General features: G+C 46.8%; 4 protein-coding genes across 8 annotated transcripts; 1 reads left to right on the top strand and 3 right to left on the bottom strand.

The window, feature by feature from the left end:
• Positions 1-229: 229 nt before the first annotated feature.
• On the top strand, positions 230-1,283 carry LOC108118907 (peroxiredoxin-6-like). The gene is made up of 4 exons (XM_017231847.3): positions 230-413; positions 478-852; positions 920-995; positions 1,056-1,283. Exons 1-4 carry the CDS (start codon positions 331-333, stop codon positions 1,182-1,184), a joined length of 663 nt encoding a protein of 220 aa, XP_017087336.2. The 5' UTR covers positions 230-330; the 3' UTR covers positions 1,185-1,283.
• Positions 1,284-2,869: 1,586 nt separating this feature from the next.
• Positions 2,870-3,927, bottom strand: LOC108118745 (peroxiredoxin-6-like). The gene is made up of 4 exons (XM_017231537.3): positions 3,737-3,927; positions 3,298-3,672; positions 3,155-3,230; positions 2,870-3,094 (listed from the first exon to the last, which is right to left on the bottom strand). The coding sequence occupies exons 1-4, from the start codon at positions 3,817-3,819 to the stop codon at positions 2,966-2,968; spliced, it is 663 nt and encodes a 220-aa protein (XP_017087026.2). The 5' UTR covers positions 3,820-3,927; the 3' UTR covers positions 2,870-2,965.
• A 1,407-nt stretch (positions 3,928-5,334) lies between these two features.
• On the bottom strand, positions 5,335-22,975 carry Sik3 (Salt-inducible kinase 3). Of its 5 annotated transcripts, XM_070278412.1 has the most exons (14): positions 22,930-22,975; positions 22,632-22,875; positions 22,039-22,575; positions 18,085-18,822; positions 11,188-11,523; positions 10,877-11,132; positions 10,211-10,818; positions 9,866-10,154; positions 9,563-9,806; positions 9,347-9,504; positions 8,751-9,017; positions 8,368-8,532; positions 7,183-8,267; positions 5,335-7,125 (listed from the first exon to the last, which is right to left on the bottom strand). In XM_070278412.1, the coding sequence occupies exons 4-14, from the start codon at positions 18,274-18,276 to the stop codon at positions 6,313-6,315; spliced, it is 4,413 nt and encodes a 1,470-aa protein (XP_070134513.1). In that variant the 5' UTR covers positions 18,277-18,822; positions 22,039-22,575; positions 22,632-22,875; positions 22,930-22,975; the 3' UTR covers positions 5,335-6,312. The 5 variants fall into 5 exon arrangements, with proteins under 5 accessions (XP_070134513.1, XP_070134511.1, XP_070134512.1 ...); XM_070278410.1 differs by having other exon boundaries at positions 22,278-22,575; positions 22,632-22,968; XM_070278411.1 differs by having other exon boundaries at positions 22,141-22,575; positions 22,632-22,968.
• LOC108118862 (uncharacterized) lies at positions 13,427-14,498 on the bottom strand. The gene has a single exon (XM_017231783.3). The coding sequence runs from the start codon at positions 14,101-14,103 to the stop codon at positions 13,501-13,503; it is 603 nt and encodes a 200-aa protein (XP_017087272.2). The 5' UTR covers positions 14,104-14,498; the 3' UTR covers positions 13,427-13,500.
• Positions 22,976-24,364: the final 1,389 nt, after the last annotated feature.

Here is a 24,364-nt window from a genome sequence, read left to right on the forward strand (position 1 = left end):
CGAGGCCAACTGCATGGAAACAAAATATAGCCTCAATCTGGTTCTATAGAGCCCCCTGCCTTGTCAGAGCTTCCTCTGGCCCCTTGGCCCCCTCTAGCAAGTACCTAACATGTTTATTATTCCACACGCTGAACGACAGCACACCCGATAAGGTAGCGCTCGCTCTCCGTCTCTGTTGCTCCCACTCACAATCACGACCCGACCGGGTATAAAAGGCGGCTGCTTCGCTCAAAAGCATTCAGAAATCAACAAGTGATCCAGCAGCTAGCAGCTACAGCTATCCAGCTTACTTCCTACAAGTCTCAATCCAATCAACCTCAATTGTGCAAGATGCGTCTGGGACAGACTGTACCTAACTTCAAGGCCGCCACCACCAAGGGCCCCATCAACTTCCACGAGTGGCAGGGCAACTCGTAAGTAGCTCCCTCCTCCTTTAACCTCAGAGGAGACTCATTTGTCTCACCTCACAATCAATAGGTGGGTGGTGCTCTTCTCCCACCCCGCTGACTTCACCCCAGTGTGCACCACTGAGCTGGGCCGGATCGCGGTCCACCAGCCGGAGTTCGCCAAGCGGAACACCAAGTGCCTGGCCCACTCCGTCGACGCCCTCAACTCGCACGTGGACTGGGTGAACGACATCAAGAGCTACTGCCTGGACATTCCCGGCGAGTTCCCCTACCCGATCATCGCCGACCCCACCCGGGACCTGGCCGTCAGCCTGGGCATGCTCGACGAGGAGCAGAAGCGAGACCCCGAGGTGGGCAAGACCATCCGGGCTCTGTTCATCATCAGCCCCGACCACAAGGTGCGCCTCTCCATGTTCTACCCCATGTCCACTGGACGCAATGTCGAGTAAGTCCTAAATGGGAGTTCCTTTGGTGTATCTTCCTCACTGATCTTGTGTTCCCACATCCTACAGTGAGATCTTGAGGGTTATCGACTCCCTCCAGTTGACTGATCGCCTCAAGGTGGTGGCTACCCCCGCCAACTGGACTGTGAGTATTTCAGATTGTTGCTTCAAGGGAATCTATTCTGATTTATGATTTCTCCTCCAGCCTGGCACCAAGGTCATGATCCTGCCCACGGTCTCCGACGAGGAGGCCCAGAAGCTGTTCCCCAAGGGCTTCGACAAGGTCTCCATGCCATCGGGAGTCAACTACGTTCGTACAACTGAGAACTACTAGGAAGCGATTTCTATTTTCATTTCAAAACTTGTTATCACTACATCACCATCACCACTTGTGCCATAAAGTAGCAATAAATATATATTTTTATTTAAAAAACCAGCTTGTATAGAGTGTAATTATTACCAAAAGGCGGACGTCGAAATTCTAAACAGCTTGAGGCAAAACCTTATTTAAAATGAAACAAGAAAGTAAAGCTTACTTTGGACGAACCGAAGTTGATATGCCCAAATAATAATCTGTAGCAACTTCCAACTTTCTATCTTCAAAAAACCCGAAAGAAGGGTCATTTCCGATTGTTCAGTTATATGTCAGTTCCTATATGGTCCACAGTGAGTCCAAGATATAACCATCTTTCCCAATTCTCATCCGATTCTCAAGCGGAGTACCTTAAACGATTTCTGGAACGATTCGCCACCATTCTGCATCAAAATCATGAGAAGAAATATTTTTTCGATTTTTTGTCCATTTTTCCTGAGGGGATACCTTGAAAATGGGGTTTTCCCCTATAGGGCCCACAGTGATGGCTATATCTTTCCCAATTCTTATCCGATTCTCAAGCGGAGTACCTTAAACGATTTCTGGAACGATTCGCCACCATTCTGCATCAAAATCATGAGAAGAAATATTTTTTCGATTTTTTGTCCATTTTTCCTGAGGGGATACCTTGAAAATGGGGTTTTCCCCTATAGGGCCCACAGTGATGGGTATATCTTTCCCAATTCTCAGTCGATTCTCAAGCGGAGTACCTTAAACGATTTCTGGAACGATTCTCCACCATTCTGCATCAAAATCCTGAGACAAAATATTTTTTCGATTTTTTGTCCATTTTTCCTGATTTTTCCGATTTTTTCAAGGGGATACCTTGGAAATGGGGTTTTCCCCTATAGGGCCCACAGTGATGGCTATATCTTTCCCAATTCTCATCCGATTCTCAAGCGGAGTACCTTAAACGATTTCTGGATCGATTCTCCACCATTCTGCATCAAAATCCTGAGAAGAAATATTTTTTCGATTTTTTGTCCATTTTTCCTGAGGGGATACCTTGAAAATGGGGTTTTCCCCTATAGGGCCCACAGTGATGGCTATATCTTTCCCAATTCTCATCCGATTCTCAAATGGAGTACCTTAAACGATTTCTGGAACGATTCTCCACCATTCTGCATCAAAATCCTGAGAAGAAATATTTTTTCGATTTTTTGTCCATTTTCCTTTTTGTTTTGGGTTTCCATTTATTTGCGTCTATTAATCTAAGTGGTTAAACAATGCCAATTTAAGTATTATCTTAATGACATTAAATTAAATTTTTTGCAATTGTTGCTAAATTAGAAAACAAATTGTTTTAAATTGTTCTTAATGAAGTTTTACCTGCCTAGAATATTTAATTGAATTTAAATGATATGATATGGTATAGAGAATTAAGCTTGGAACCTAGTTTTAATAGATGATTATAATTATATTACCTTCTTCACGGGTTTTAATAACCTTTATAGACAGAATGAAAAGGAAAATTCATGAAACTCGATTAACCCCGTTCGTTCTTTTTTTCGAAAAAAAAATAAACTGGAATCGGGCTTTGCGTAACTTTCAAGTTTCAATTATTATTTCAGCCGATACATGCTGCCAATGTCGACGGAAACCTGTCTCCAAATAAACAAAGCTAACTAAAAAGTGCATTGCGGTAGTTTATGTTTAATTTAAATCTTTATTGCTACTTTATGGCACAAGTGTAATGGTGATGTAGTGATAACAAGGTTTGAAATGAAAATAGAAATCGGTTTCTAGTAGTTCTCAGTTGTACGAACGTAGTTGACTCCCGATGGCATGGAGACCTTGTCGAAGCCCTTGGGGAACAGCTTCTGGGCCTCCTCGTCGGAGACCGTGGGCAGGATCATGACCTTGGTGCCAGGCTGGAGGAGAAATCATAAATCAGAATAGATTCCCTTGAAGCAACAATCTGAAATACTCACAGTCCAGTTGGCGGGGGTAGCCACCACCTTGAGGCGATCAGTCAACTGGAGGGAGTCGATAACCCTCAAGATCTCACTGTAGGATGTGGGAACACAAGATCAGTGAGGAAGATACACCAAAGGAACTCCCATTTAGGACTTACTCGACATTGCGTCCAGTGGACATGGGGTAGAACATGGAGAGGCGCACCTTGTGGTCGGGGCTGATGATGAACAGAGCCCGGATGGTCTTGCCCACCTCGGGGTCTCGCTTCTGCTCCTCGTCGAGCATGCCCAGGCTGACGGCCAGGTCCCGGGTGGGGTCGGCGATGATCGGGTAGGGGAACTCGCCGGGAATGTCCAGGCAGTAGCTCTTGATGTCGTTCACCCAGTCCACGTGCGAGTTGAGGGCGTCGACGGAGTGGGCCAGGCACTTGGTGTTCCGCTTGGCGAACTCCGGCTGGTGGACCGCGATCCGGCCCAGCTCAGTGGTGCACACTGGGGTGAAGTCAGCGGGGTGGGAGAAGAGCACCACCCACCTATTGATTGTGAGGTGAGACAAATGAGTCTCCTCTGAGGTTAAAGGAGGAGGGAGCTACTTACGAGTTGCCCTGCCACTCGTGGAAGTTGATGGGGCCCTTGGTGGTGGCGGCCTTGAAGTTAGGTACAGTCTGTCCCAGACGCATCTTGCACAATTGAGGTTGATTGGATTGAGACTTGTAGGAAGTAAGCTGGATAGCTGTAGCTGCTAGCTGCTGGATCACTTGTTGATTTCTGAATGCTTTTGAGCGAAGCAGCCGCCTTTTATACCCGGTCGGGTCGTGATTGTGAGTGGGAGCAACAGAGACGGAGAGCGAGCGCTACCTTATCGGGTGTGCTGTCGTTCAGCGTGTGGAATAATAAACATGTTAGGTACTTGCTAGAGGGGGCCAAGGGGCCAGAGGAAGCTCTGACAAGGCAGGGGGCTCTATAGAACCAGATTGAGGCTATATTTTGTTTCCATGCAGTTGGCCTCGCCCAAGTCTGGACTTTGTGATGAAATAATTCTAGAAGTTTAGTGGAAAAAAGTACAGTTTCATTGCTATTCAAAATTGTAATTGTCCGGCTAGGTGGAATCCCTTCAGGATTCGTATTTCCGGGAGGTGGAACAGCTGATCCCGCTCCAGTTGGACTTCTGCCGGCTCCACCAACAAAATTTGTAAACAGAGAACAAAATCAGCACAGAGCGCACTAAATCCTACATTAGTAGTGGTATTTTGAGCGAAATCACACACACAAGCAGAGGAAACCCCACACGGACAGAAGAGGGCGGAAACAAGAGAGCGCCGCAAGGTGTGATGGTGTTTGTGAGGGCCTGCCATTCACGCACACTACTTTAGGTGGCGCAGCTCTCACGTACACGTACACGAAACGAGCCTCTTACTGGGAGAGCAGAGCGGAAGAATTGGTTAGACTGTGTGGGTGAGTCTTCCCGAGATTTGCACACCATTGAAGAATGGCTCTCAGCTGGTCACACGGATGGAAGCGGTGGGTTTTGGTGTCGGATGGGCACAGCTCGCGATCAGAAACCAAACAAATGTCAGCCGGAATGGAGCCCGAATTGGAATTATATCAAATAATGAAGGTTATTGGGGATAAACAGCTATGTAATGGAATTTTCATTTTGTAAAAAGTACAGTCTGGGCGTTCTAAGGAAAATATTCGTGTCTATTACATATTGTAACCCAAGACGTAAAAATTGTTTTCTATCGTGTGGGTTTGTGGGTTTTTTCCATTGCCAGTTGAATATTTCTTACCTTGTTTGTCAACAACAAAAATGGTCGTATGGTCAAGTAGGAGTGGTAGCAGGGGAAGTAAACAAATTCTAATCAAGACAGAGCGAACCTCACTCAGCAAGAGCGAACCGGGCAGAGCCTTTCAAGATTGCAGTTATCGAATTTTAAATCTCGCGCGCTTGCAGACTAGCGCATACACTGCGCCATCTGTTGTTGATGTCATGTTTTCTAACATAATGTTATTTGAATGTTAAGCAATCTGTTGGATAAATTTTAAAGGTTCCTGTGGATAAGAAAGATACTATTATTTTTTTCCCATTAGATAATTTCCAGAAAATATTAAAACTCAGGCTTATGTTTGGAGAGTTGGTAATTTATTTAAGATAAAGTTGAATTATTTATTATATAATGATATAACTAATTGGTTTCAAATTTGTTTGTTGTTTCTTGTATTTGTTTTCCTCTATCTCATGCTTTAAATTAATTATATATAAAATCACAGCAGTCTTTCATTAAAAAATAGATTTCTCAATTTTGTGTTGAATTCATAAAATATATCTCTAACCGTAGATCGTGTGTGTATATAATAAAACTGAACAAACTTTCACTATAATCGTACGAAATATTTAAAATTTAACGGAATCAAGAGCTTAGCTTAGCACTAATTGGAGCTAAAAATTGCCAGTGAAAACTAACTACGAATTTCTGTAATCACCTATGCATTAACATTAAGGTCGGCCCCCATCCAGATCCGGATCCAGGTATCGGATCGGATATAGACGTACCGCCGTTACGTATCGTTACTAAACTGAGTTGACAAAATAAACACTTTTATATCGTTTACAAATTGCACAAAGAGTCGAAAATAACATTAGTTGATATATGGTTTAGATTCTAAATACAGATACTCTTTACAACTACCACGTACGTCGGTTTCTTTGTATGAACATTTCTGCTACTGGAATGTATTAACTTGCTCCTGTGTTGCTAAGAAAACAAACCTCTCGTCGCCCAACATTCTCTAAACTATCTTGGCATGTGCGTGAATCGTTTGGATATATGTTTGTAAGGTATTAGCGAATATTCCGAAAGATTTCCACACAATATATGCATGTCTATGTACAGGTTCCGGCTCACTTTCAATTAACTACTTAAGAATCAAAGGATCGTGTTTCGAAGGACAATTCAAAAAGTGTCTATAATTGATATTCAAAATTTTGATTATGCTACTCAAACTCGAAGACGGGAGGGGATAAAAGGGGACACTATCTCACACGTACACGGGTTGCTACATAGGATGGCTATATATCGTACATATCGGCTTTAATCACAGCTACGCAGAGTTTAGGCAAGGCGATTAGTCAGCAGGCAGGGGGGACAAAACGGGGGGACTTAGCCGGTGGCTTAACCGGCCACCTGCTGCATGGTGATCGTGCTGATCAGTTGCTGGCAGATCTTGCCGTACTCAAACTGGTCCCCGGAGATGCGCCGCAGCTTGATCCCCTTGGCGGCACCGTGGTGATCGCGGCTGCGTCCCTCGCACACCTGCAGTTCGATCTGCAGGCCGCCGGAGTACTCCAGACTGAGATTGGTGGTGGGCTCCCCGTAACCAGAGCCGGTCGCCACCATGTTGAGGGCCTCACAGGCCAACGGGTTGGAGCTAGAGGCGTTCGAGACGCTGCTATGACGCGACTCTGCTCCACTGTCCTCCGAGCTAATGCTGCCCTTGTGGAGAACAAAGCCCTTGGGTGGCATTGTGGAATCAATTGTTTGCTTCACCATCTCCAGGATGCGGGTGGAGTCCAAGTTGGAGCACTCGTGCGGCAGCGGCACCTCGTAACACATCTCGTCCGACATGCGTCGCGAGTCGCACATGGAATCAGGTGTCAAGTGGCCGCACTCCGTATGATCCCCCATTTCGGAGTGGGAATCTGACTTGAAGCCGGAGCTGGCGGATGGCTCCTGGCAGGGCGACAGGTTATTCGAGTCGTTGCTGAGGGAATCGTCGGAGAAGCCCAGAGATTTGTCGCTTCCTCGCCGGCACTGGGCTTCGGTTTGGGCCTGGGAGTGGCTTTGGCTTGGCACCTGCTGCGAAACACTTCCACTGGCAGTTGGACAATGTCCTCCTCCGCCCGGTTCACAGTCCAGGCTCGCCTTGCGTCCAATCCCCCTGGTAATCGAAGGCATATCGCTGCTGGGTTCGGTGATGATGAGACCCTGAAAGAAGCGTTAAATGTTAAAGGTATTTCAGAGAATCATAGCCAATAATCTCACCTGTAGGGACATCACAGGGGTGTGGGGTTCCAGGGAGTCCTCGCTGTCCCGACTGTTGTCCGAGGAGAGCGCCACCAGCGTGATCTCGCTGCCCTGGACGTCGGTGAGGCAGATCTGGGGGGTGATGCCGCCGGTGCACCCAGCATACGGCGTGCCGGTGCTAATGGTGTGGCACATCTGCCCATTGCCATTCTCCTCCTGGATGATGCACAAGTTGGGCGACGCCGGCGGCGTGGGGACAACCCTCACGGGCTGCGCCGGCGAAAGATTCAAGGGTTTCACGTCATAGTACGCAGTCCCAGGCATGAACCAATTGGTAGTCGCGTAGTCCGAGGGCTGCTGCTCCATGGCTCCACCACAAACGTCCATGGACAGGTCCAGAGGCTGGTTGGCAGCCGCTGCAGCAGCAGCTCCCTCGCTGGCCGCCGAAGTTCCCCGGGTAATGGAGCCACCGCCGCCGCCTGTGCTCAGTCCCGAGATGCCTTTGGTGATCTGATGGAGCGGGGAGGAGCCGCCGCCCGGACAGGGCACATAGGGATTGGGCGAGCAGGTGCCACTGAAGACCGGCGACTGGCAGCCACTGCTTGAGTTGGAGTTGCTGGCGCCCAGGTTGATGCTGCTGAACTGGCCCACCAGCTGCTGCTGCTGGAGCTGCTGCGGCTGCAGGGCCAGGGTCAGCTGGTACGGCTGGTAGCCGCAGATCGGCTGGCCGAACATCTGCTTGGCGGAGGTCAGCGAGGCGTTCACGATGCCACCCGGCGGCAGGCTCAGGGGCGACACACTGAAGCTGTGCATCTGCTGCTGCTGCTGGAGGTGCAGCAGGTGGCTCTGGTCCAGGTGACCGCCGCTCACAGCCGCCGTGCTCGAGGCGTGGGCCGCCAGGCCGAGAAGCGGCGCCAGGTCCATCGGCACCACATGCGTTGAGATTATCTTGTTGGCGATCTCGAAGCTCACCCGCTGCTCCTTGACGAGGCGGTCCAGGGCGGGCATTAGGTTCTTGATGGCCTCCGGGGGCACTTCGATGTCGTGGCCTCGTCTCAGGGCCAGGGGCAAGCCCATTCCCGGCTTACCGTGTATGGGAGAACCTGGCGAGGACAACATGCATTAAAACACACTCTTATGTGGCAAGCTCTGAAGCGTGAAGAAGCCTTCGCCTAATTTGGGGTTCACTTTCGCTTTCCTCACCTGGCAGACTGATCGAATTTTCTAAAAGCGGCGGACTGGGTGCAACCAAAAAGTTTCTCTGTGCAATACCTTTTTGCAGGGATTGGCACTCCTGCAGCGGTCCCTGGAATTGGCTCTTGGATCCTTCCGAGGCGCGTCGTACCGGGCTGTAGCGTCCTATTGTCGCTAAATGGCAATCATTTTAAGAAAAATAAAAAGAACCAATATAAAAATTAATTAAAGCCAATATTTGTAGTTAAATTTATGGAATGTCTTTTTAAAAAGTAATAAAATTTAAAGAAAAGTAGATCCGCAATCAAAGTTAACAAAAAAAGGTAATCTTTAAGCTGGATATTCTCCCTTTAATCCTCCTGCGACCACTCGTTCAAGGGCTGTAGACTTACCACCCTCCTGGACGGTGGGCAACTTGGAGTGAACCACCCGATGGATCCGCCGGTTGTTGGGCGTCACCAGCGGCACAGAGCCACCGGCGGCCGCCACCAGAGGCAGCGAGTGTGGCGGCGACACGCCCTTCCCCATGCCCATGGACAGACCCACGCCCACGGGGTAGGTGCCGTTGGGCGGCGACTGGCTCAGAGATTTCAGAGTGGGCGGCAGGTAGTCGCGGTTCATCCGGGACTCGACCTCGCGAATGATCTCGGGCGGAATCACTAGCGACCGAACGGGTTAGGCGGAGGAGGGTTCAAGCAGCGCGGTCAGGAGCGGTAGCGGTGGTTTGTTGGTTGGTGCGATGCGGTAGCGGGCGATGCAAAATTATCAATTGCAATAAACCAAAAAGAATACATAAAACGAAAAGTACAAAAGGGCAAACCATTAAAATAAGGAAATGATAAGTCTACAAAATATATTATACATTAAACTTAAACTAAAGTATTTAAAATTTAAAGCATAAGAGCAGGCAGCTATAACTCGGACATTTAAGTTAGTATCTCCTTCTGTTAGTCTCAGTTTCCCTTCAGAGGAAGCCACTTTTACGCACCTGGCGGCCTTTCTGTCACCGTCAGCAAGCCCGTCCTCCTCTGTCGCATGTTGGAGGAGGTGGTCGGGGCATGGGACTGGGAACCTTGTCCCGGAACCGATAGATCCTCAGTGCAGCCAACTGTGTGGCGCTTGACACAGCCACGATTTTGCATATAACTGGAAAAGTAAGATAGTACTGTAACTATCTGGTATTATAGTCATTCTTCCCACAAACCTCTGCAGCTCCTCGTTGCAGTCTCCAGTGGCGTTCTCCGGACAGCAGGACATCTGGGCTGAGGCCTGTTCGTTCAAAGGTGACAAGTCTTGGACAGCCAAGGGATCTGTGCCACAGTTGGGGTTGATATAGTAGCCGGAAGTGTCCATTTGCTGGCCTGGAGTGGCCCCGCCAACTGTGCCCGTGGCTGGATAGTAAATGTGAAGATTCGCGCCACCATCCGAGGCACGCCGACCAAAGGAACCTTTGGAACAAAAGGGAGAATTAGTTTTTAGAAAGTAAGCTAATCATTGGAGTACTTACTGGCACCCATGACCACTGGGGGCTTGAGCAGATGCTGGTCCTTGATGGTGAGATTGTGCAGCGGCTGGTTCTGCAGCATGGGCAGGTTCATGGGGTAATAGGGCACCGCACAGGGCTGTGCAGGATCGCCGATCTGGGGCGGGCACTTGAAGTCGATGGGCGGCACATTCGGGTTGGCCAGTGCCTGCTCATGGGCCACATCGCCGGGCCCCACAGTGTGCCGTCGCGTGTTCGCCCCGTTGACTCCTCCGCCGGCATGGGCGCTCAAGTGTTGTGGGTTTACGGGAGGCTGGAAAAGGTCAGCTAGGTCAGCAAGGATTATTACACAACATCTATGAATCTCACCTCATTAGATCGTGCCAGACATTCGAGCTCAAAGTCGCCGTACTTCTCCAAGTCGACGGCCACATCGGACCAGCCAAAGCCCAGGGCCGAGCTGGAGGCATTCGCATTGCTGAGGGGGCTGAGCCGGTCGAGAGATTCCTGCTTGACGGGCTCGGATCGATCCACCACGCCCGTGGTGATGCTGGTCTTGCGGGATCGCGAGTACGCTAGGCTGGCGTGGTGCTGCAGTCTTTGGTTTTCGCGCCGCCGCTGCTGCAGCTTGTCCTGCAACAGGTTGTAGATGGCATAGATGTTGTCGAAGCGCTGCTCGTGTACCGACTGGGCGATCATGTCGGCGGTCAGGCCGGGCAGTTGGAGCATGTGCGTCATCACCACCGAGTCCAGCTGCGGCGGCGAGTCCGACATGCTGCCCAGCGAGGATGTGGACGCAGATTTGGAAACGGTACCCGATCCAGGCCCTCCACCGCCAAAGGGCAACCCCTCGTAGCGCTCCTCCTCCTGCAACTCTGACTGCCATTCGCTGAGCCATCGGTGTTTGATGATCTGTTTAATGGTGTAGCGGCGATCGGGCTCCACAACCAGCATATTCCGGATAAGCTGCTCGCATTCTACAGAAGGGAAATGGGGGTTCAGTTATTTCAACGATTTATGGTCCTTCGAGCCTACCCTGCGACATGAAGAAGGGAATGCGGAACTTTCCGAGGACCACGCGGCTTTTCAGCTCCAGAATCGTCTTTCCATCGAAGGGCAGGGCGCCACACACCAGGGCGTAGAGAACTACTCCCAGACTCCAGATATCCGACTTGGGCCCGTCGTACTCCAGGCCCTGAAACACCTCCGGGGCGGCATAGGGCGGCGATCCGCACCAGGTTCTCAAGGTGGCGCCTTCCTCGAAGTGGTTGCTGAAGCCAAAGTCGGCAAGCTGTGGGATGGACGGTGTTAGTAAGATTCTTCGGATACTCATGTGGTTGGCTCACCTTTATGTTCATGTCCTTGTCCAGCAGGACATTCTCAGCCTTGAGATCACGATGCACCACCCCCCGCAGATGGCAGTAGTGGACGGCAGAGACCAGTTGGGTAAACACTCTCGCCGCCTCCGGCTCCTTCATCCGTCCGTTGGCGACCAGGTGATCGAAGATCTCGCCGTTGGGCGCGTACTCGGTCACCAGGTAGATCATCGACTGCGACTCCATCACCTCGTAGAGACGCGTGATGTGCGGGTGCCGCAGCGACTTCAGGATCGAGATCTCGCGGAAGGTCTTGCTCAGGTACTCCTCGTTCAGACATGTCTTGTCTATGATCTTGATGGCCACCTGAAACGATCAGACATGGAAACGGCATTTAGTCGCAGGCATGTAGATGTCATTCTCCTTCCCGATTGTTTGGGGAAGGCAGGTGAACGAACGCTTCCAGCCGAGCGAGAAGAACGAGAGAGGAATCACCCACACCAGAGATTTCCGCACCGAAATTCAAGCTGTGTGGGTTGGCAACAAAAAACAGTGCCTCGCTTGGCTGGCAGACAGTGGGACGCATAAGGTTGTTTTCAGTTAAAAATTTATATTTAAATCTTATTGCATGTTTTAATTTAATTGAAAGAATAAAGAACAATTACAGTCTACTTTCTCGACAATGTGATACCCCATACTCCTCCAGTCCCTTTTTTTAATAAAAAGAAAGAATTTCCTAAAGTTTTGCTTGAAAATAATGCCTATTTTGTTTTTTAATTTATAATTTTTTATTCACTCGACTTTAAAGACTAGAACATCATGCTCAAGCTTCTATTAGTACTTAAAAGAATCAAAATTCTAAAGGTTCCAAGGTAATTTATAAAGAAAATATTTCTTTAGATATTTTAACATAGATTTCTTTTCAAAAAAGGTTGAAAAAACATTTAATAAAATATAAATAAAGTTGAATTTAGGAATTTAATTATAAAATAAATAATAAAGTTATAAAAAAAAGAAAAGAAATGTCTTGTCATCTTAATTTCGTCTCTCAACCAAATGTCTCGACGATATATCGCGTATAGCCCATTGTCCAGGTCAATGTTGCAATAGTTTCTGGTGGGTGGGTGGTTGGGTTGGGTGGAATGGTTAGGTGGCACACCGCCTGTGGCAGCAACATGAAGAAAAACAACAAAAATCAACGAAAAAACACAATGACAGGGCCATACATGGTGCGCGTGTTCGGATCTCGGGATCTGGGGATCGGTGCGGATATGTGAATGTGCGATGCGGTGAGATGACGATGTCGGAAGGGGAGCAGCTGACTTATCAGGTAGATGTATCAGTCGAGGAGGGGGCGGGACCTCCGAGGGGGACAAAGGCGGCAACGGCGACGGCAACGGCGAGACGAAACATTCTTCGCTCACGACTTTCGGTCGCCGTCGCCGTTGCCGCTGCCGTTGCTGACTGTTTATTTGCTTTCGTGTATTCGCAAAACATTTAAAAAATTTAACACAATGTTAAATAATTAACAACACAAGCAAGCACGCGCTCTCGCTCTCACTTTTGAGTGGGTCTGTTGTTGTGGCATCATCGCCGCCACCGGTTTCTTGAATAAATTCCTTCCTCCCCCAGCTATTATTTCAAGTATTTATTTATGTTCTCTCCTCTCTTCGGCACTTTCAATCAAAACGAATTCACAACACAAATTTATATAAAAAGCTAGCCGTCGCTGTCTTTGAACTTGGCCAGTAGCAGCGCTTGCTGCACCCCATCGGTGCAACACTGCGTATGCGTAATATTGGCTCTACGAGGCGGGGAACAATAATACTTCGGGATGATTTTGACAATTTACATAATTGCCGAGACGAGAGCTTCGATTCTGTCAGAGCCACGTGAGCAGCTCGAACTTCGGGCTTACTACGCCGCAGTGGGTGGTGGATAATGGGTGGTGGGAGGTACACCCACCTCCCGGGGTAGTAGCGAAAATGCCATTGCCACGTGCCGTTTGACCTTTCGCTGTGAACCTCGGCCACCAGGCCCTCCAATGAGACATTTTGAAATAATCGCAATCCAAGCGGCCCCGTACTAACTATAAAAGTCACAGCAGAAATACTCGGTGGCGGTGGCCTCTTTTTAGGAATCCTTCGGCCGAAGGCAAAAAATCGCATCAAAAGGTCCTATTGATTCGAAAGGCGAACTCAAGGCAAGGTCTAAAATGTTGATTACAAGTGCCGAGGCCCACACCACCGACCCAGAGTCATCGCTGGAATTATGGATGTATTTTGGGCCTTCCCCAAGCTTTATTTTAGGATCTAAGAACTATAACTTGTAGAAACCCCTTCTTTACATGCTCCCCTTCCACAGGAACTTGTTCTCCCGCTCCAGCACCTCGTACTCCTTCCTGAGAGCCTCCAGTTCATTGGCGTTCTTCTCCCCCAGGCGCTCCAGCTGACCGCTGACGGCTATGATCTTCTCCCGCAGCGCGTTTATGGTGTACTGGCTGAGCCGCTCCGGCTGGAACACGTCCTCCCTAATGGTGGCCACAAAGTGCCACATGTCCTGTAGCTCGTCCCTCTTGACTGCCTTGTACTTCTTCAGCTTCTCGCTCAGATCCAGCTTCTCCGCTTCGATGGCGTTTATCTGGCTGACCAGAGCCGCCGTGGAGGAGCTCGAAGGTCGTTCTGGAGCCGTGCCATCCAAGTCGGGTTCAGGGTCCTCCTCGTCTTCCAGCATGAAGTTCTTCGGGTTGAGCTTGACTTGGTTGCATTCCAGATACTTCTGCTGCGCCTTCAGCCGCGTCAGCTCACACAGTATGGCCGTGGGTGTGGGCTTGGGCGTCCTGGTCTGAGCTTTGGGCTGACTCCTCCCCTGAATTCGCTTCCGAATGGGTTTCTCCGGTGGCTTGGGCTTCTCCGGAATAGTCGTCTTCTGGTCTTGGTAGTCCATGGGGCTTCGCTAGCATGTGACTGCGGGCCTCTGTTGCACAACGACGACAAAGGACACGAGTCCTTGCAACTTTTGCACTTTCCGTGGCACGTTCGTGTTGTTGTTATTTACACGCGGTAATCAAACGTGTTGCCAGCGCAGCCACAACCCCCTGACCCCTCCTCACGTGTTTAATCGATATGCGCGACCTCTTTCGCTTTCACCTTTCTCCCCCTCTACCTCTCTCTCTCTGCAGCTGGCTGCTGCAATTCTAGCACTCTCTCCGCTCTCCTCTGGTCTACACCTCGGGGTCACTAAACTCCATTTGGCTTGGACGGATTTTAAAATTTTCCCACTGCCCCGGCCGGCCGACAACTGGCTGTGGCGGCGGAAAATCGATTACAACAATTACGCTTTTCATGCCATGGCCTACTTAGCTGCCAATGGGAATGGGGTCTAAAGGGGGTGCTACCACTCAGAGGCTAGTTATGGCTGCTAATCAGTGCCCTGGCAGGCAGAAGAATAATCCATTCCCTCAAGTGCTGATCACAAATTTTTGGCGGGCTAATCTATTTTGAATTTTGAAAGGGAAGAGTACAGTATATAAGTAGACTAAAATATAGACTTAATTATTATTAAATTATTAAATTTATTAATCAACTAGTTCTATACCTTTGTCGAATATTAAAATGTCCTTTAACCCTTATATTCTCTAGAAATTAACCCCCCTTGCCAAGGAGAATATAGTAGAATAGCCTTACCCAAGCCTATTATATCTTCTTGCTAAAATTCCCACCTAGTTCTGGCCCTGATTCTCGATCGAGGGGCAACCCTGTGCGATGGAAACACTCGAGTTTATGATTTTTTATCACTAATTCTGCTATCGCTCGGTGGAGGAAGAAAGAATCGCAAACAACGCAGCTCGCGGGGAACATAAAACTTGGCGCGTGCGACTTAGACCGCCCCCTTGCTCCCCTCTATGGGGCGGGGGAGGTGTGGGCACGTGACTGATTTGCGATTTCGGTTTCTCTGCCTTGCCTAGAAGAGAGGAGCAAAGCAGGGCAAGTTGATAAGAGTCTTGGTTATCAAATACCAATTCTTTTGGGCCATGGCAAGAGGAAGACGGTCAACATGCCTCAGACAGATAGGAGCTGGAACCAGTCGGGAGCAGAGACCGGGACAGGCCCTAGATTCGGTGCGCATGATTTTTGGCGTAAAAACCGCAGACCCCCACCACCGAGTACTGGCTACCAAGCCGCGAAATCGTTAATGAAAAGGTAAATAAAAATAAAAAAATGTTAAGCGATTTGAGTCATCCATCCCGCTCGCTCCCTCGCCTTCCAGCTGCCTTTCACTCTAACTAACGCGTGTGCTGGGCGTACAAACATGTTTTCGGTCTGCTGGCCAAGAGCAGCGCTCAGACGGCAGCTTAAATATTTGCCAAAGCGAAAGATCATTCAGCAAATACATCAGCCAGGGAGGGGGAGAGGTACATACATATGTACATACATAGGAGGGGTGTTAATACACAGAGACAAAAAAGGGGGGAGGCGCTGCATGGCTGCGGCTTAATTGCATCAATTGGAGCATTAAACAGTGGCCAGGGCAGGGGCTCTCGGCTGGAATTCAATTAAACTAAAGCCCCCCACTTGACTATCCGATCTAGAGGAACTCCAAACAATGTATCTGAAGTGGATATGGTTTCGGTCCCAAAATTTAAACTAGGTTATGGTTATGGTAGTGCTCCTGTTGGGCACCTTTTCTTATCGATTGTTTGGCCATTATCGCCATGTACTTGCAGTCGTACAAGTGAACTTTTGCCATTTTCCATTGATAATAGAAAATTATTAGCAAACGATAGAGAGCCCGGGAGCGATAAGCCAGGGCTGTATAATGTCGTATATACTACACATATGCTATATACTGGTATATAGGCTTGCGAAAATAAGATAAGTGGGCACCGTTGGACCTTGAAGTGCCCAAACAGCTGTGTTCTTATCGGAGGAGCCTTCGGGTTTTTGTAAAAATCAACAAACAATTGGCATAAAACCTCATTTGGTTATCGACTTAAGGGTGCTCCTGACCAATTGGTTTACTTCGAACATGGTCTTTTAGCCAAAAGAAGGAGTCACGTGCTCTTAGAAGATTCCTCAACGTCGCCAATTATGCAAAAATCCATTTGGAGTGTTTGCCTTTAAAATTTGCATCCTTCCGTGCCTCCAGCTGCTCAGTTTGTGCCTCACTTCGTATTTGTTCCTCCCTAACTGTGTCACTTTGAATGATTAGATGGGGCTTGGTACTCTTAGAGAGGGTATTCCGATTTTCGACTCTATAAGGTTTATAGGAGGTGATACAGGTACCATCACCTCCTCAGTCAATATAAGCAGCTTTCTTGGTTTCTACTTGAAATATATCTCAGTTTTCAAGCTAAAAGTGCTTTCCTTTACAGACAGTTCTTAAGTCGGTTGAACAGAACCATCATAACTCAAGTGCTTTTGAAGATAAATGGCTGAAACTTTCTGCAGATCCCATTTTTAGTTTAATAATTCATTGTATAACTTTTCATAAGGATCGGATAACTATATCCCACCTATAGCTACCCTACAACATAACTTTTCCGATTCGGAAGAGAAAAGTAAGGGACTTTTTTCAGATTCCATATATTTACACGTATCTACCTTGGCTTTTACTGAAATCCTCCTAAGAAACATCAAACTATATCCTTTATAACCAATGAATATCTCATCCCAAGTACCTCCTTTAAGGGTATATCATTTTCGTTTCCTCCCTAGGCTATCTCTCCTCCTTGTTATTTTTTTTGTGGCTGCCATGTGCGAGTTTTTCTCTTGACAATCCCAATTATCGAGTGTCACAGCTGTTGCTCGCACACTCGCAGATGAAAAGATACAAAGATGCAGATACTCCGATGAGTCAGCCTCCCAATCATCAAGATTCAAACATGCTGTAGAGCAGAACTGGAATCGGTTGGAGGAAAGAGTGTAATTAATTGCGAGTTACTCAGCTCATCGGCTTCAGGTTGGAGTTTACAGCAGGAAGCTCTCAAAGGGAAAAGACAATAAAAAAAAGCGATTTGCGAATGCAAATGACATCGAGAAACAAAAAGCGAAATTGAATTACTTCCTCAAAAGGTTCGCACACAACCACCCGTCCAGGTGAGTGAAAAGAGCACTCACACTGCCGCTTTACAAACGCGATTCAATTAGCATCTGTCGACTACCGACTAACCCCTCCTCCGGGAGCTGAAAGATCTGAGATGTTGGGGCCGATGCCGAAAATGAAGCCTCCTCTGATTGTCAATAAGTTGTGTAAATAATTATTGTTGGCATATTTACGCGGCAATAAACAAAATCATTCAAGAACAACCACTGAAGTCAACTCGATCGATTCGGATGCGCAGAAAATCAGCCAGAACTCGGGGTTTTCCAGAAGAAGCAGTGGTCGGCACTCAATACATTGATATGATTTTAATGCATTAGTATTAGTAACTGAGAGCATGACGTTTCATACGTTTATACTGTGTGTGTGTGCTCCTGGAATAGGGTCTTGCCGACCACTGTTCTAAAGGATAATATATTAGATCTGTAAGGTGGTTGTAATACTATCTGAAAGCTAAACACTCTACTGTCTGTTAGAATATACAATGATCTTATAATTAAGTTACAAACAAGGTCCTTATTTTAAAATTTTTAAGATTAAGCTTTTGTTAATTGAAAAAATAAATATTCTACTTTCTCAGCTATGAGTAACATTCTAAGATCTACACTTATATCATAATCATCATCATATAATGGACTGCCTTATAGTGCTTCCAAGCCAACCTCTCCAGGACTGCACCCTCTCTCTGCCTCTCTAGCTCCTTAGCATCTATGTCTCTTGATCTACAATCCTAAATCCTGTAATAACACTTAAAAAAAAGCTCTTAAATAATAAATTCACCTTAAAAGTTATTTAAAATCTATATCTTCCGGAAGAAAATCTCACCTTTGTCTTGGTCACTATGTTCGTGGCCAGCTTGACCACCGCAAAGTTGCCCTTGCCGATGGTCTTCTCCAGCTCATAGTAGCCCACGCGCAGGAGCTTGTCCACGGATATCTTGCTGGTCGATGGCACCTTGTAGTTCTGCGGCGTGGAGGCTGGCGGAGCTGGTGTTCCGGCCGTTGGTGTGGCGGCCATCGCAGATAATGCTCGCTTTTGTTTGTTTAATTTGTTGTTGTTGTTGTTGTTGTTTTTTTTGGGGACCGGGGGGAGAGGGGGGCGGAGGGGATCAACTAATGGATATCAACTGCGTAATTGGCTAATGGACACCGGAAATTCACTTAAAATGCATCTTCTTTTGTCGCGGAGTTCGAGCGCGAGTTCATCGGCTGCCCGGCTGCCGCCATTCAGCGCCGGCTGGGCGGCAAGACCGAGATCCGGAGACGGATACCACGGGTCCGGGAGAACGAAGACGAGCAACAACAACAACACCAGCTCCCGATTGGGTTCAGGGGGTCAATGGCAGCTCTCCAGCGGATTTTGGGCGGGCAGTGGGCCATGCCCACCTGGCGACTCCAGTGCTGACTCTTCTTCTTGTTTCTCGTTTCTTCAAAGACACTATCTTTGTTTCTTTTGGTTCACAATTGCAGCACGTCGTCGGTTCACAATAGTTGGTCTCTCGCGAGTCGCAGAATTTTCACATTTCGATTTTCACTTTTGCGTTATCGCTGCTGGTGTTACCGCCTTTGGGGGGGGAAAACAGAAAATTATTAAATAAGTGATTCTCTGACCTTGGAATTCTTTTATTTTTCGTTTCGTGTTATCGCGGGTGGGCGTGCCGCGTCTGTCGGTTTGTGGGTGGGTGAGTGGGGCGGAAAGCAAACAGTTGAGATACCAAGCCAAGTAATGAAAACAACGGGCCGGTGTTATCTATTCGGGCAGGAATCTCAAAGAAAACAAAAGGCAGGCCCATGGAATATTTATCATCCGATAAAGGCCCACGAATTTTGGAATTTCTAAGGATTCTAGGGTTTCTTAGTGGAGTTCCTATAGGATATTATAGGTAGGTATGAGGTATTGTAGGATAGGATGGGGTTTTATAGGATAGGATATTGTAAAACATCAGATACGAGGAAATATCAGAGGTTGGGATAGGATGTATGGAATAGTATAGATAGGATATGATGGTAGTAGGATGGTAGCATATTCGAGGTTAGGAAGGAATATTATAGGAAAAGATACAATGGATAGGATTGGATGATTTCTTATTGGGGGATAAGATAGGGGGTATATGAAATATAATGGGATATGAGAGGATGCGGTGAATACTATAGGATAGGATGGAATATTAAAGGAAAGGAATGAATAGGATAGGATGGAATATTAGAGCTTAGGATATGATAGGATAAAAGATTGATAGGGATAGGATGGGCTAGGATGATACTATAGGTTAGAATTAGAATATAATTTAATAGGACCAAGTATTATGGTATAGTATGAAATATTATAGTATAAGATGGCATATTATTGGATAGGATGGGATTATTTTGTATAGGTTAGGATAGGATGGGATTAAATATTATAGGATTTAAGAGGATGGGATAAAATATCATGGAGAATCATAAGATACGAAGAGATATGGTTGAATAGGATAAGATTGGATGGAATACTATAGATATAGGATACGATAGGATTATTATTTATAGGTTAGGATAGAGTATTATTGAATATTATAGGATAGGATAGGTTAGGTTAGGTTAGGATAGGATAATAGGGTGATATGGAATACTATAGGAAAGAATAGGAATATTTTGTATAGGTTAGACTAGAATACTATTAAATATTCCTCGATTTGAGAGGATGGTATGGAATATTATAGGTCAGCCTTTTAGGGTTAAATTATAATATTTCATTTCCAAGCTTTAAAGTGCAGTGTAAGCCGAGAAGAAGACCTAGGCAGGGCCCGACAGGTTTTCTTTCCTTCCATTCCGTAAACCGATCGCCAAAGAGAGAAAGACAGAGACAGGGCGATGGGGGCTCTCAATGGGTTAATGTACAGCATCAAGGTCGTATGAAAACCGGGCACTTGCACATCCACATTCGCACATAATTGCCGAGCGAGACAGAGCGAGGCAGGGCAAGAGAGAGAGAGATAGAGAACCGTCAGAAAAGCTCATTGAAATCAATTTGGAGCAAAGTGTGTGCGAAGAAGAGGAAGCAGGCGGCGATCAAACATCAGCCCCGCCGCCCTTGCCCCACACACACACACACACACATAACATAAACAAATTGTTTTTCCCCAACATGGGCCAGTGGCCATTGGGGGGGGGGTTCGAAGAGAGTGGGTGTGAAGAGAGCAGCGGCAGCTGGGGGAACAATGCAAACACTATATTCCACATTTCCGAAAGGTTCTCGATATTCGCCTTTGTTTATTTGCATTAATCATTCGCGGCAAACAAAAGACACGAAACAGTTGGGCCGCTTGGAGACCGTGAGCGGCCAGTGAGCGGCGAACTACCGGATGATAAGACCGAGTCGGAGACGGAGACCCGGAGAACGAAGTATACGGAGTCAAAAGTCAAAGCTGAATGAACTTCCAAAGTGGAAGAGATTGGAGCTGGCGATGCTGCGACGTCGCTTCCAGCGGCCAGCCCGCTTCCAGCGCACATGCGGCACACCGGGAGCGGGGTCACCGCAACGAGAGAGAGAGAGCCAGGCTCCCAGAGAGTAAGCGTGGAGAGTCTGGCTGGGGCGGGGGAGTGGGTGCCAAAGACGTCACCGGGTTAAAGGTGCCGCTTCCGTTGAAAAGCGAGTGGGTGGCCATCTTAGTAACTGGTTCTAACTAATCGAGGGCTCATCTTTAAGAAGAACAACTATTCCACGTAAGTGGCCTTGCGGTTTGGCTTTTTTTTTCGAAACGAAAGCAAAGAGCAACAAACAACGCGAAGCGCCAAAAAGGAATGGCGAGTAAAACAAACGAGCCAAGAAGCAGAAAGCACAAAAGGGGGGCTAGAGAACTCGGACCTACACAGCAGCCTAAGCCAGACAGGGGAGCAGACAGCCGGGGGGAGGATGGGGGGGCAGCGTCTACGATGGAGCAAAGCAAAGAACAGCAACAACAAAACAAAAAGCAAAAGACATCGATTGTCAAAGGGTAGAGCGAGAGAGGGCGAGACACTATCAGTTCTTTGCATCTGAACGGGCTTGGGAGTGAGCGGGGGCGCAGCAACAGTTCGCACGAGTGTGTAGGTGTGGGTGTGTGTGTGTGGGGGAGATTGGGGTACTTCAAGGAGTCAGGACAGCATACACAGGAAAAAAAAAGGACTGACGACAATACAAGCGAAAACTTGTCCAGGTCGCCAAAACACACACACATGCACAGGAGAAAGCACCTGGTGGTGATAACGGGTCGCCAATAGTATAAACAAGTAAGGCGCAAGGTGTCCAATTAGACCACTCAACAGCAATTGGCTTTTCGCTGCCTTATTTGCGTTTTACCGGAGTTGCCATGACGTGCACACACTCACACACAGAGAGAGAAAGAGAGCCCCAACACACACACACATACACACACGTAGTCAGTTATGCATGGGAAAACGTCACGACTTCCAAAGTGGAAAATCGTACGCGCGCAGTTTCTTTCTGCTCGGAATCGAAGGTAAAACTTGCCGCAGCGCACATAATTGCCATTCATGAATATGTTTTAGCTTCCGCATCTCATAGGTTGCTAGAGATGGCAGCGTGAGTGGGCCAACTTCATTTTGATTGCAAAGGATCCAAGGCGGTAGCTTGGCCACCGTGTCACGCGGCCATCTTTGGTAATAGTGGCTCCCCACGCACACACAAACACACACTCGCACTCGCGCACACGCATGTAAAATTGCTGTTGTTATTCCGCTTTTCTTCCAGCCTCCGCAGAAACAACAACAATCACAAAAGCTGCTCAAATACAAAACACACTTGTAAATTTATTTAATCTTCGGTGCGACGTTTCGTTTCATATGCTCCGATCCCGCTTACACATTACGATTTCTATCTCTCCTCTCTTCGCCATCACTTTACTTTATTTCCATTTGTCGCCCGAGTCTGCGTTGCTGCCTTGCTTCTTTTTGTTGTTTCTGTGGCTGGCTGGCTCGCTGGCGAGATTTCTTTTCACGTCGAATTTGTATTATATACTATGTTATTCTCTTATCACTTGCTTTGTGAGGCCGTTGTATTATATATATGCTCGTATTTTCTCGCCCCGTTGCTTGCACTGAACTGTCGGAACGCGTGGGCGAAGCGTGCGCCGCGTAATTTTGCATTTAACTTTAATACTCATGTATCAGCAAGTGGCAATCGCCCTCGGCTATCGGAATTTTTTCAATTCTGATTGGACGAACACCACCTGCTCGCGAAGCAAAAACTCGGTGTGACCGCAGCTGGTTATCTCAAAAATGACTACCTCTGTGTCGCAGTGTTGCCAGACGATGAGCCAGAAAATCCTGCTAGTACTACCTTTTAAAAACATAAAAGTTAATACAAATCTTTTAAAATATTAAAATCTTTCAAACCAAGCTGAAGAGTTCTAAATAACAAATCCATTTTTCTGAAAAAAAAACCATATCACATTATTTCAATAGTGTACTGAGACTGCTGTACACGTCAAATCTTTATTAGGTATTTTATTTAGTCCATAAAATCCATTTATTAAAATTTTGTGCGGATGATATTTCTAATTTTTAAATTTAAATTCTCCGTCAGTACCACCAGCTGGTCAGTAAAGTTCGATATCTGTTTCAAGACAGCCCTGGGGGCCTGCAGAAAGATTTTACAACACTGCCGAGAAGTTTGAATTGCACCAGCACTCACCAACACTGGACATCTGTTTCAAATTTCTAAAATTTCCCTGATTTTCTGAAAATGTAAAAACAACGGTATTTTATTTTAAAATAAGGTTACTTCAAATCTACTTACAATGATAATGAATTTTTTACTTGCTCTGCCAATTAATGAATGGATATTGTGTTGTGGGCACGCTATTTTGAAGTCCCATGGCGGTCTTGGGGGGTTGGCGAACGGTCCGGACTTCTTTAGTGGACTCACTGGTTACCCTTTTGTTCTTCTTTTCCCTCAACAAGGTTATGGGCATCATCCGGGCCTCGTACCATCCGGGATTCACGGTTTTAACCCATGTACTTGCGCCATTTTGAAAGCTCCTCAATACTTTCGCCACACCAGTAACCATTATTGTATATTTTTGGAATTGAAAGTTAACAAAAAGTGTAAAATATTTCTAAATGAGCTCCGAAATTTGATACTGTTGTAATAAAACTGGGATATCGAATGAGTCTGAAACAAAAAAATAGACTTCTCCTTCAATGAAGTTACGTTTCTAGGCCTGCTACTCTAACGGTTTTCCCCACCCATCCTGCGCAGCCTGGAACACGCACAGAGTCAAATGTCATCCTGGAAGGCGCCAGGTAATGAATGAAACTTCCAAATGCCCATTGACATCGCAGTTTGGCCTTCCAGTCGGCAGCTCAATGAAAGTGGAGCCGGGAATTCCACTACATCATGCGTGGGTGGCACAAGAGAGAAAGTTGGAGAGAAATGAATAGGAGGCAGAGAGTGAGTGCCGCATAAGGAGTCGCGTGACGTCAGTGGAAAGTTTTTATGCTACACAGAGAGATACATTTGTATCTTTAATAATTCGTATACTTCAAAATATTACATTTTATTTTTTAACATATTAGACATTACATATTTATTTATTGTTTCACAGGTTTTGGAGTAAATGGTGGTCTAGTCTGAGCATCAGCAAAGGCCACGCCCAAAGCTATAAGGATAAAAATAGTCAACTTCATTTTAAATGAAATGAAGGGAAAATACACGCTTTTATACCACGAGGTTTAACCGAAAGCCAATACGTTCTTAATCTGAATCGTCACACATAGATATAAATCACAAGGAAGTTAATTATTTATGGTCTTCGAATATAAGCTAAATAAGCTTGGTCAAGGTTCTCTTAATGTATATATTCTACCATATAAATAAGATATGGAAGATATGGAAGTTGAAGTGAGGACTTATTTTCTTAACCCTTATATTTTAAAACCCGCTAAACTTTTGAGAAAAAGGCCATTCTGAACCCCACAGTTCACCGATTTATTTAGCTACATGCTCTTGGGTTTTTATTTATCATAACTATGAATGCATTACTCCAATAATCCAGCTATATTCCGGAAATTAGAAGCTTTCTATACCAGACTAATCTCTGATGGAAGTTTATTCTTGTTGGGCCAGA

The sequence above is a fragment of the Drosophila bipectinata genome, chromosome 2R, assembly GCF_030179905.1.
Source record: "Drosophila bipectinata strain 14024-0381.07 chromosome 2R, DbipHiC1v2, whole genome shotgun sequence".
Classification (NCBI taxonomy): domain Eukaryota; kingdom Metazoa; phylum Arthropoda; class Insecta; order Diptera; family Drosophilidae; genus Drosophila; species Drosophila bipectinata.